The sequence below is a fragment of the Salmo salar genome, chromosome 01 (assembly GCF_965601325.2).
Source record: "Salmo salar chromosome 01, fSalSal1, whole genome shotgun sequence".
NCBI classification, from domain to species: Eukaryota; Metazoa; Chordata; class Actinopteri; order Salmoniformes; family Salmonidae; genus Salmo; species Salmo salar.
Window position 1 is genome coordinate 83,464,391 of NC_138291.1, and position 12,885 is coordinate 83,477,275.

General features: G+C 40.3%; 1 protein-coding gene across 4 annotated transcripts in view; it reads right to left on the reverse strand.

Annotated features, from left to right (window-relative positions):
- Positions 1-12,885, reverse strand: part of abca5 (ATP binding cassette subfamily A member 5) — a 100,920-nt gene that overhangs the window by 36,562 nt on the left and 51,473 nt on the right. For all 4 annotated transcript variants that reach the window (XM_014212922.3, XM_014212913.3, XM_014212904.3 and 1 more), the window contains 4 exons: positions 10,889-11,027; positions 10,651-10,741; positions 10,323-10,462; positions 9,993-10,112 (listed from right to left, as the gene is read on the reverse strand). In XM_014212922.3, the coding sequence (XP_014068397.1) occupies positions 9,993-10,112; positions 10,323-10,462; positions 10,651-10,741; positions 10,889-11,027 (490 nt within the window). The remainder of the gene's footprint in view (positions 1-9,992; positions 10,113-10,322; positions 10,463-10,650; positions 10,742-10,888; positions 11,028-12,885) is intronic.

Below are 12,885 nucleotides of genomic sequence, written 5' to 3' on the forward strand. Positions count from 1 at the left end.
CTGACACCACTATTTGTCAGCGCTCTGGAGAGGTTCCAACAAACTTGATGCACCATACATCTGAATGTCTGCCAGGAGCTCTCCCGGGGAAGTCCCGTTAGTTCACGTTTACACTGCTCCAAAGTCCAATGGTGGCGAGCTTTAAACCACTCCAGCCAACGCTTGGCATTGCGCTTGGTGATCTTAGGCTTGTGTGCGGCTGCTTGGCTATGGAAACCCATTTCATGAAGCTCCCAAAGGAACAGTTATTGTGCCGACGTTGCTTCCAGAGGCAGTTTGGAACTCGGTAGTGAGTGTTGCAACCAAGGACACAGTATTTTACGCATTACGCGCTTCAGCACTTGGTAAACCCGTTCTGAGAGCTTGTGTGGCCTACCATTTCGCATCTGAGCCATTGTTGCTCCTAGACATTTCCACTTCACAATAACAGCAATTACAGTTGACCACGGCAGCTCTAGAAGAGCAGAAATTTTACGAACTGACTTGTTGGAAAGGTGGCATCCTATGACGGTGCAATGTTGAAAGTCACGGAGCTCTTCAGTAAGGTCCTTCTACTACCAATGTTTGTCTATGGAGATTGCATGGCTGTGTGCTCGATTTTATACACCTGTCAGCAACAAGAGTGGCTGAAATAGCCAAATCCACTAATTTGAAGGGATATCCACATACTATTGTGTATATGTGTATTTGTGCAAACCGTCAGTCGAAGTGTTGGAGCAGTTTAACCTCTCTTGGGTAGGGGGCAGTATTTTCCCCCCCAGATGAAAAGCGTGCCCAAAGTAAACTGCCTGTTACCCAGGCCCAGAAGCTAGGATGTGCATATAATTAGATTTGGATAGAAAACACTCTAAAGTTTCTAAAACTGTTAAAATATTGTCTGTGAGTATAACAGAACTGATATGGCAGGCGAAACCCCGGGGACAAACCATCCAGGGGGAAAACAATTGAGGTAATAGGATTTTCCATTTGTTTTCTATGGGATACCCTTATTATTAGGAACCTGGTTGCAGTTCCTATGGCTTCCGCTAGATGTCAACAGTCTTTAGAAATTGTTCAATGTTTTTCTTTTGAGAAATTAAGAAGTAGTGCTATTCATTGTAAGTGTCACTCCAGGTGGACTCTACTGTTTTGATGTGCGTCAACTGGAGCGCGATTCACGTTGATTTTATCCGGTATTGGAAACAGCTTATTCCGTCTTAAATTTTATAGATTATTTACGTTTCTAGGGTACCTGAGGTTGGATTAGGAACGTTGTTTGAAATGTTTGGACCAAGTTTACAGGTAACTTATTGGGCGAGTTGAAACCGGTGTATTTCTGAATCAAACGCGCCAAATAAATGGACATTTTTGGGACATATAGAAGGACATTATCAAACAAAAGTACCATCTGTGAAGTTTCTGGGACATTTTGGAGTGCCAACAGAAGAAGATCTTCAAAGGTAGGGCATGAATTATATCACTATTTCTGACTTTTGTGGCGCACCTGCCTGGTTGAAATATGATTTTCATGTGTTTGTAAGCGGGGCGCTGTCCTCAGATAATCGCATGGTTTAATTTCGCCGTAAAGCCTTTTTGAAATCTGACACAGCGGCTGGATTAACAAGAAGTTAAGCTTTATTTTGATGTATAACACATATTTTCAAGAATGTTAAATATTTGAATTTGGTATTTTAGAATTTCGCGCTCTGCAATTTCACCGGATGTTGGCCAGCTGGGACGTCCCACCTGCCCATAAGAAGTTAAGTGTTTGATGGTTATGACGATGCAAGTTCAGCAACTCCTTTGACACTGTTCTGCAAACTTAGCAAGATAACATATCAGTCTGTAATGAGATGCACTGTAAAGAGGTTATTGTGCATTTTCCAGTAACTTAATGGTAACGTAATGGCATAAAATGCTGTGAATTTGTAATTTCTTAACTGGAAACTATTTGTCAGTAGGTTATGTAAAAGTCACAATAACTTATATGACACTTGCTGCCACTAGCAAGTATGGTCAGTAACCTACTGTGTCTTCACTGACGTTTCTGTTGACATCATGTACAGTTGAAGTCGGACGTTTACGTGTACTTAGGTTGGAGTCATTAAAACTCGTTTTTCAACCACTCCACAAATTTCTTGTTAACAAACTATAGTTTTGGCAAGTCGGTTAGGACATCTACTTTGTGTATGACACAAGTCATTTTTTCCAACAATTGTTTACAGAGATTATTTCACTTATAATTCACTGTATCACAAATCAAATGGGTCAGAAGTTTACATACACTAAGTTGACTATGCTTTTAAACGGCTTGGAAAATTCCAGAAAATGATGTCATGGCTTTAGAAGCTTCTGATAGGCTAATTTACATCATTTGAGTCAATTGGAGGTGTACCTGTGGATGTATTTCAAGGCCTACCTTCAAACTCAGTGCCTCTTTGCTTCACATCATGGGAAAATCAAAAGAAATCAACAAGACCTCAGAAAAAAATGTGTAGTCCTCCACAAGTCTGGTTCATCCTTGGGAGCAATTTCCAAACGCCTGAAGGTACCACGTTCATCTGTACAAACAATAGTATAAAGTATAAACACCATGGGACCACACAGCCGTCATACCGTTCAGGAAGGAGACGCGTTCTGTCTCCTAGAGATGAACGTACTTTGATGCGAAAGTGCAAATCAATCCCAGAACAACAGCAAAGGACCTTGTGAAGATGCTGGAGGAAACAGGTACAAAAGTATCTATATCCACAGTAAAATGAGTCCTATATCGACATAACCTGAAAGGCCGCTTTCTCAGCAAGGAAGAAGCCACTGCTCCAAAACCCGCCATAAAAAAGCCAGACTACAGTTTGCAACTGCATATGGGGACAAAGATCGTACTTTTTGGAGAAATGTCCTCTGGTCTGATGAAACAAAAATAGAACTGTTTGGCCATAATGACCATCATTATGTTTGGAGGAAAAAGGGGGAGGCTTGCAAGCTGAAGAACACCATCCCAACCGTGATGCACGGGGTGGCAGCATCATGTTGTGGGGGTGCTTTGCTGCAGGATGGACTGGTGCACTTAACAAAATAGATGGCTTCACGAGGAAGGAAAATTATGTGGATATATTGAAGCAACATCAGTAAGGAAGTTAAAGCTTGGTTGCAAATGGGTCTTCCAAATGGACAATGACCCCAAGCATACTACCAAAGTTGTGGCAAAATGGCTTAAGGACAACAAAGTCAAGGTATTGGAGTGGTCATCACAAAGCCCTGACCTCAATCCTATAGAAAATTTGTGGGCAGAACTGAAAAAGCGTGTGCGAGCAAGGAGGCCTAAAAACCTGACTCAGCTACACCAGCTCTGTCAGGAGGAATGAGCCAAAATTCACCCAGCTTATTGTGGGAAGCTTGTGGAAGGCTACCCAAAACGTTTGACCCAAGTTGAACAATTTATAGGCAATGCCACCAAATACTAATTGGGTGTATGTAAACTTCTGACCCACTGGGAATGTGATGAAAGAAATAAAAGCTGAAATAAATCATTCTCTCTACTATTATTCTGACATTTCACATTCTTAAAATAAAGTGGTGATCCTAACTGACCTAGGACAGGGAATTTTTACTAGGATTAAATGTCAGGAATTGTGAAAAACTGAGTTTAAATGTATTTGGCTAAGGTGTATGTAAACTTCCGACTTCAACTGTACATCACTTGCTGATTGGCAGCATACTTGTAGCTGTCAGAAAATTGCAGGAGTGGCTTATTCGAGGCGTGACTTCAGCTAGCTCTTGTTGGTCTCCCATGAGAGGGAATGTCATCCCAGTTAATAAACATTCAGCTTGTTCTGCAGCCTTTGCTGACATAAGTACATGTGATACCAAAGAGCCATATGGTATTTCATGCATAGCTAGTCACCATATTATAATACTCACTTACCTACCAGCTACAGTAAGTTATTATAACCCACTTGCAACTAGTTGATAGTTACTGAAAATTAAAGATGAACTTCCTGTGAACCAGCTGCCATTAAGTTAAGAAGAAGCACATTAACCTCTTAACAGTGCAGCTCTTGGTTGTCACAAGTTCTTACAAAGATTGCAGAACTGACATTGTCAAAAGATAAAACTGGTACAACATTTCCACTGAAACATATTTTTGACCATGCCCTCAAATATGCTAATGCACCCTCCCCCCCAGCACATTGCCCCCATCTACATCTCAGTACAAGTGCAGTACCTAATCCTGCGTTCGTAATCAAGTGGGAAGTGGGAATTTACCACATGACTGTGAAAAATGAACTTGAAAGGCCCTCCATCTGGTAATTACTAGTGGGAAATGCATCCATCATCCCAGAGCTCTGACTTCACCCACATGCTGACCTCACCTACTAAGGAAATTACCTCGATAAGAGCATTTTTCAGCAGTTAAATGTAACAAAACATTATTTATAAAAAGCTATCTATTAATATTGTTTTTGAACTCTATAATTTGTTTACAAGCATGATAGCTGTACTTACAGTTTATGGTTGATGCAGCTTGTTGGCGTTTCTCAACAAGTTCAAAGCACATGAATGCGTCCAACTTCACAACTAGTAAATTCCCACCTCCCACATGGTTATGAACGCAGCATTATATTGAATATATTGGGTAGAAAAATTTACCGTTATAGTAGATTATCTGCACATGTACCCTAAAAGGTACCAACCAGTACCATGTGAGTTCCTATGTGTACCTCTGAAGGTACCTTATGTGTACCTTTGACTTTTAGTACACCAGGGAACAACACTGTATTGTAACCATACTCTTATATCTGAGTGTGTAGCTATACACTCACCGGTCAGTTTTTTAGGTACACCCATCTAGTACCGGGTCAGACCCCCCTTTGCATCCAGAACAGCCAGAATTCTATGGGGCATTCTACAAGGTGTTGGAAACGTTTTGTTCCATTCTGACACGATGGCATCACGCGATGGACAGCGGTACATTCATGCTGCGAACAGCCCGTTCCAGCTCATTCCAAAGATGCTCTATTGGGTTGAGGTCTGGGGACTGACCAGGCCATTCAAGTAAATTTAACTTGCTGTCATGTTCCAGGTGATCTTTTTCTACTCCTCAATTGTCCAGTGTTGGTGATCGCTTGCCCATTGGAGCCACTTATTATTTTAGCTGTTAGGAGTGGAGCCCGCTGTGGTCGTCTGCTGCAATAGCCCATCCATGACAAGGACCCCGACGAGTTGTGTGTTCCGAGATGCCGTTCTGCACACCACTGTTGTACTGCTCCGTTATGTCTGTTTGTGGCCTGCCTGTTAGCGTGCATGACTCTTGCCATTCTCCTTTTACCTCTCTCATCAACAAGCTGTTTTAGCCCAAAGGACTGCTGCTGACTGGATGTTTTTGTTTGTCGCACCATTCTCGGTAAACCCTAACAGGGCCTAAAGTTAACACACACCCCCTGCCAAATGCAGGTAGATTTTGGCATTGGCGGGTAAAATGTCTATTTCTGCTGTTTTGTTTCATAGCTGGTAAATTAAATCGCACAAAGTCAAAGAACTACGAATCGTAAATAGCCTATTCCACCTCGTGCTGCAACACTGCCTTGCTGGGGGCTGTACGCACATAAATTCATTTTTAGAAGCGCTGCACACAGGCATAAAAATGTGTCTAATTTACTTAAAACTAAAGTCTACTGTAGTGAGACTCTGTCCTAGTCTTTCTTGGCTATTTATTTTGTTTTTCTATGTTTGAGTTTCAACGGCTAGGGAAGAGAAGACAACCCTTCTCCTAGTCAGACTCAATCTCACAGGCGCACTACCATAGTAACCTCCCGCCATCTTGAACAATCTGGCCTTAACTTCTCTAGGGTAGGGGACAGTATTTTGACGTCCCAATGAAAGGCGTGCCCGTAGTACACTGCCTGCTACCCAGGCTCAGAAGGTAGGATATGCATATTATTAGTAGATTTGGATAGAAAACACTCTGAAGTTTCTAAAACTGTTTGAATGATGTCTGTGAGTATAACAGAACTCATATGGCAGGCAAAAACCTGAGAAAAATCCAACCATGAAGTGTGGAAATCTGAGTTTTGTAGTTTTTCAAGTGATTGCCTATACAGTATACAGTGACTTAGGGTTCATTTTGCACTTCCTAAGGCTTCCACTAGATGTCAACAGTCTTTAGAACGTTGTTTCATGCCTCTACTGGGGAGAGAATAAGAGCATATGGAGTCAGACGACTGAGAAAATGACATGAGTTCAGTGGCGCAAGCTCACGTGTGAGTTAGCTGTGTTCCTTTTCTTTTTTGAAGACATTGGAATTGTCCGGTTGGAATATTACTTAAGATTTAAGATAAAAACATCCTAAAGATTGATGCTATACATCGTTTGACATGTTTCTACGAACGTAAATATAACTTTTTTTGACTTTTCGTCGTGACATTTTGCGCGCGCTTCCTGCATTTGGAGTAGTGGACTAAACGCGCGAACAAAAAGGAGGTATTTGGACATAAATGTTGGACTTTATCGAACAAAACAAACATTTATTCTGGAACTGGGATTCCTGGGAGTGCATTCTGATGAAGATCATCAAAGGTAAGTGAATATTTATAATGTAATTTTTGTCATTTCTGTTGACTCCAAAATGGCGGGTATCTGTATGGCTTGTTAGCACTGTATTCAGATTATTGCAAAATTTGCTTTCGCCGTAAAGCTTTTTTGAAATCTGACACAGCGGTTGCATTAAGGAGAAGTGTATCTATAAATCTTTGAATAACAGTTGTATATTTTATCAACATTTATGATGAGTATTTCTGTAAATTGATGTGCTCATTCACCGGAAGTTTTGGGAGGCAAAACATTTCTGAACATTACATGCCAATGTAAAATGGGTTTTTTGGATATAAATATGAACTTTATCGAGCAAAACATACATGTATTGTGTAACATGAAGTCCTATGAGTGCCATCTGATGAAGATCATCAAAGGTTAGTGATTAATTTTAGCTGTATTTCTGTTTTTTGTGACGCCTCTCCTTGCTTGGAAAATGGCTGTGTGGTTTTTCTTGTTTAGGTGCTGTCCTAACATAATCTAATGTTATGCTTTCGCCGTAAAGCCTTCTTGAAATCGGACAATGTAGTTGGATTAACGAGAAGTGTATCTTTAAAATGTGATATAATAGTTGTATGTTTGAGAAATTTGAATCATGAGATTTTTGTTGTTTTGAATTTGCCGCCCTGCTATTTCACTGGCTGTTGAATAGTGTGTCCCGCAGGTCCCACATACCCCAGAGAGGTTAATGGTCATGTACTCTAATAATCTCCACCTGGCCACCCCTCAGAGCCTGGTTCCTCTAGGTTTCTTCCTAGTTTCCTGCCTTTCTAGGGAGTTTTTCCGAGCCACTGTGCTTCTACATCTGCATTGCCTGCTGTTTGGGGTTTTAGGCTGGGTTTCTTTATAAGCACTTTGTGACATCTGCTGGTGTAAAAAGGGCTTTATAAATACTTTTGATTTGATTTAAAAGGGGCAGGTGAATTTGTCTTGTGATATTTTGGTTAAAATAGTCTTAAACAATATACCACATTACTTCTTAAAAGTAATACATTTGTTTTAGAAACATTACAAAGCATGCTCATGCATTTTTGTGTTTTGTTGGTATAATTTGAGCACCCAAGAATATTCTTCTGTGTTAAAAAAAAATCTGAGTGTCTGGTAGATTTTTAAATCTACCTGCCACAGAGGCTGGTGGACCAAAAATAAAATGCTATGCCCTGAACCCTAGAAACTGTTGTCAAAAGCCCAGGAGTGTGGCTGTTTCTGAGATACTGGATCCGGCACACCTGGCACTGACGATCATACCAAGCTCAGTCGCTTAGGTCACTCATTTTGCCCATTCCAACGTTCAATCGAACAGAAACTGAATGCCTCGATGCCTGCTTTATATAACAAGCCAGGGCCATGTGACTGTCTGTAGGAGTGATACATTGTTGTGAAAGGGGTGGTGTACCTCAAACTGTCCGGTGAGTGTATGTTCTTGGTAACAAGCTGTTTTCCCCCACAGGACTGCTGCTGACTGAATGTTTTTATGTCGAATCTTGTGGCACTCCAGTTTAAATCCAGAGAGCATTTATGCACTTAGGGCTAGATTCTATCAGATCACGAAATAAGGAAATTCAGGTTGCTGGCATCCAAGAGGTTGTGAGTTCAAATCCTAGGTGTGGTTGCGTCCCAAGTGTGCTAACCAATGAGGTCAATTCCATTCAAGTTCCAGTCAATTCAGAAAGTGAACCAAATACCAATTCCAAATGTATCGGTATTGAAAATAACAGTTCAGGCGTAGAAATACATTAAAACTTGTTTGCACTATTTTCACCATAACTCAGTAGCTGGTAGCTTACAGAATACAAAAAAATAACAGTTTGTGTCATAAGCACATCTAAACAAGTATCCTATAAGTTTAAATGCAATTGCAAGTGAAGCGTGCCAAGTTAATTTGCAGGACAAAAAGTGCATTGTTATTCACAGTAAATATAGCAAAACACTATTACTGTAGAAATGTAGAGTAAAATGACAAAAATCTACCTCAAAATTAACAGCAATGGCTAACAGTGTAATTTCAAGTTATGACATATTGAAACACATGATTTCAATACATGTCAAAACGTGTTTTTGGAACACGTGAAATTATGTGAAAAAGTGTTTTTCCAAAACTTCAATTTCAAACTTCACATGTGGAATTGCATGTGTTATTGCTGTTCAGCAAACGTATGACCCAACCTGGGATTTGATTGCACACCCTCTGGATTTGAGGTACACTGACCTTTCTGCTGTGCCACAAAGTCTGTAGCATTCCCCTACACATTCATTACCTATAATACATCTCTGCACTTAACAAAAGACTGCCAGCTGCACTGCTATTTTAGTTGTCAGTTATTCTGACTATTCTCTCATTATTTATTTAAATGTACTTATTTCAGAAATGTCAGGGTTTTCTGTACAGTTATTATTCTATTTTAATGGTACTCCTGAATCACTATGATAAATATAATAGTTTTTGAGCATATGCGATCACGTGAAAATCCACGTGAAATATCATAGGTGAAGTGTTCTAAGAACACATGGTTTCACATGTGAAAATCCAGATCATCACATGTGACGTGTTCCAAAAACACATGGTGTCACATGTGAAAATATCACATGTGAAATCATCTGGTTTTTCCATAAAGGGCAGGGCGTTAAAGTGCGACCAAGGAGTTTTATAATGGGAAACCTGTGCGATTATGAAAGAAATATCCCAGATAATAATTGTTGTAATGATAATGTTTCCGAGTACCCTAGAGAAAAAAGTGAAAACGTCTTGCTTCTAGCCCAACCAGGTCAAATGATCTGACCCATATTACCTCAACATTCGTATCTTCCTATAGTGGATCGCTAGGACTCCATTTTACATTCATAAACCATGTCGTTGGTTGTTCTAAAACTACTTGAGCGTTGTTAAATTATTTGTTCAATCATGTTACCTCATTGGCTAGCTAGCTAACAACCTGGTAACTTGACCAGTATATCCAAACATTTGGGGGCACAGAAAGAAAGGAAAAGGAATTTCTTCTTCAGGAGATCAATGATCATAGCAATGAATGAAAGATCTCTTGCATGTCATCATCAAAAACCTGACATTTTTAAAGAGACATGGTACAACTTTCAATAGGAAAATAGTGTTTTTACACAATGTAGAAACCTAATATTCCACAAATTAGTTTGTAATTTAAAAGATAAGTATTTGGATCAACATTTTAGCTTTTATAATAAATTCATGTCTTTACAGTGTTACATATTTGTTTCTAGGGCACAACATGTGCTGCAAAAGTAGCTAGAATTCATATAGGCCGTATCTCAATAAATAAAATGTATAATGTTTTCTGGTGCTCCAAAATCTAATGTGGTGCTCCTAACTTTTTTAAGTTGGGAGCACCAGTGCATGTGAATGTAGAGCCCTGCTTAGTACAGAAGGAGAGAAAAGAAGGAAGGCTCACCAGCCTGGTCCACCTCAGCCTCAGCCTCCAGACGAAGAAACACGTCCTCCAGCGTTGTCATGGACACCCCGTAGTTGATGATGCCCAGGTCTGGCCTGCAGTCTAGTTCTGAGAACAATCCTGAGAGAGTGAAGTCAAGGTACAGTAAGTAAAGAACCACATATCTAAAACTCTACCTGCTATATATGAATAGAAATATAATTCCTTGAAAGTGAATAGCCCCTCGGACTATAGCAATTTGACTTCCCCGTCATGGGTACACTCAATAGGAATTATATTTCTATGATAGGAGCAATCAACTGAGCCGTAGTACAGAGATTAGTTTCTGACCTGAAAAGGTGTCCATGCTTTCGAAAGGGAGGGTGAATGTCAGCTCAGCCTCTTGTTGCCGTGACAACTGAGCCTTGAGGACGTGGTGCTTGACCAATGATGTGACACCATCCACCTCACACCGTTCACCAATAGACATTCTATAGGAAGGGAAAAAAAACATTATTTAGCTGTGGTATGTATGCATCAGTCTTACTGTCATAAAAACAACATGATTTTTGAAGAACCAATGTGCTGGATGGCTTAAATAGGTCAAAACGCTTTAGGTTAAGATATGTTTTAAAGTGTATTTTTTAGTGACATTTGGAGAGCTGTCTGCCGAACTTACCTGAGGTGGTATCCTACTCCACACTTGGTCTTGAGATATAGGGAAGAACCAACACACTTAAGTTGGCCCTGAGAGATCACAGCTTTGCGGTCTAAAAGGGAACGGGAAAATATATATATGTGTGAGAGTGAGAGAGTGAGAGTGAGAGAGAGAAAGACGTAAGGGCATTGAGGGATAAAGAGAACCCTGCTACAGATGAACACATTGTTAGAGATAGAGAGGGAAGAGATGGGTGTACCAGCGAGTATGTCTGCCTCGTCCATGTAATGTGTGCTGAGCACCGTGACTCTGCCTGCTCTGCGACTCTTCAGCAGAGACCACACCTGGTGTCTGGAACAGGGGTCCATACCAGCAGTAGGCTCATCCAGGAGCAGGATCTAAACATATACACAAACACAAAATCTAATCAAATGTTATTTGTCACATGCTTCGTAAACAGATGTGGACTAACAGTGAAATACTTACTTATAGGACCTTCCCAAAAATGCAGAGAGAAAGAAAATAGAGAAATAATAGAAAAGTAAAACATGTAATAATAAAAGAAAATAGATACACAATGAGTAGCAATAACTTGGATATATACACTGTACAAGGGGTACAAGTACCGAGCCGATGTGCACGAGGTAATTGGGGTAAATATGTACAGTACCAGTCAGTCAAAAGTTTGGACACACCTACTCATTCAAGGGTTTTTATTTCTTTTTTACTATTTTCTACATTGTAGAATAATATTGAAGACATCAAAACTATGAAATAACACATATGGAATCATGCAGTAACCAAAAAAGTGTATTTAATATTTTAGATTCTTCAAAGCAGCCACCATTTGCCTTGATCACAGCTTTGCACACTCTTGGCATTCTTTCAACCAGCTTCACCAGGAATGCTTTTCCAACAGTCTTGAAAGAGTTCCCACATATGCTGAGCACTTTTTGGCTTCTCCTTCACTCTGCGGTCCAACTCATCCCAAACCATCTCAGTTGGGTTGAAGTCAGGGGATTGTGGAGGCCAGCTCATCTGATGCAGCACTCCATCGCTCTCCTTCTTGGTCAAATAGCCCTTACACAGCCTGGAGGTGTGTTGGGTCATGGTCCTGTTGAAAAACAAATGACAGTCCTACTAAGTGCAAACCAGATGGGATGGTGTATCGCTGCATAATGCTGTGGTAGCCATGCTGATTAAGTGTGCCTTGAATTCTAAATAAATCACCAACAGAATCACCAGCAAAGCACCCCCACACCATCACACCTCCTCCTTCATGCGTCACGGTGGGAACCACACATGCGGAAATCATCCGTTCACCTACTCTGCATCTCACAAAGACACGGCGCTGGAACCAAAAATCTCAAATTTGGATTCATTGTACCAAAAGGACAGATTTCCACCGGTCTAATGTCCATTGCTCATGTTTCTTGGCCAAAGCAAGTCTCTTCTTCTTATTGGTGTCCTTTAGTAGTGGTTTCTTCGCAGGAATTCGACCATGAAGGCCTGATTTATGCATTCTCCTTTGAACAGTTGATGTTGAGATGTGTCTGTTACTTGAACTCTGAAGTATTTATTTGGGCTGCAATTTCTGAGGCTAGTAACTCAAATGAACTTATCCTCTGCAGCAGAGGTAACTCTGGGTCTTCCTTTCCTGTGGCGGTCCTCATGAGCCAGTTTCATCATAGTGATGGTTCTTGAAATGTTCCAGAATGACTGACCTTCATGTCTTGAAGTAATGATAGACTGTCGTTTCACTTTGCTTATTTGAGCTGTTCTTGCCAGAATATGGACTTGTTCTTTTACCAAATAGGGCGATCTTCTGTATAACACCCCTACCTTGTAACAACACAACTTATTGGCTCAAACACATTAAGAAGGAAAGAAATTCCACAAATTAACTTTTTAAGAAGGCACACCAGTTAATTGAAATGCATTCCAGGTGACTACCTCATGAAGCTGGTTGAGAGAATGTTAAGAGTGTGTAAAGCTGTCATCAAGGCAAAGGGCAGCTACTTTGATTTGTTTAAGCAAAAAAGTCTTACTACAGTCGTGGCCAAAAGATTTGAGAATGACACAAATATTAATTTCCACAAAGTTTGCTGCTTGTGTCTTTAGATATTTTTGTCAGATGTTACTATGGAATACTGAAGTATAATTACAAGCATTTCATACGTGTCAATAAAAGCCTTTGACAATTACATGAAGTTGATGCAAAGAGTCAATATTTGCAGTGTTGACCCTTCTTTTTCA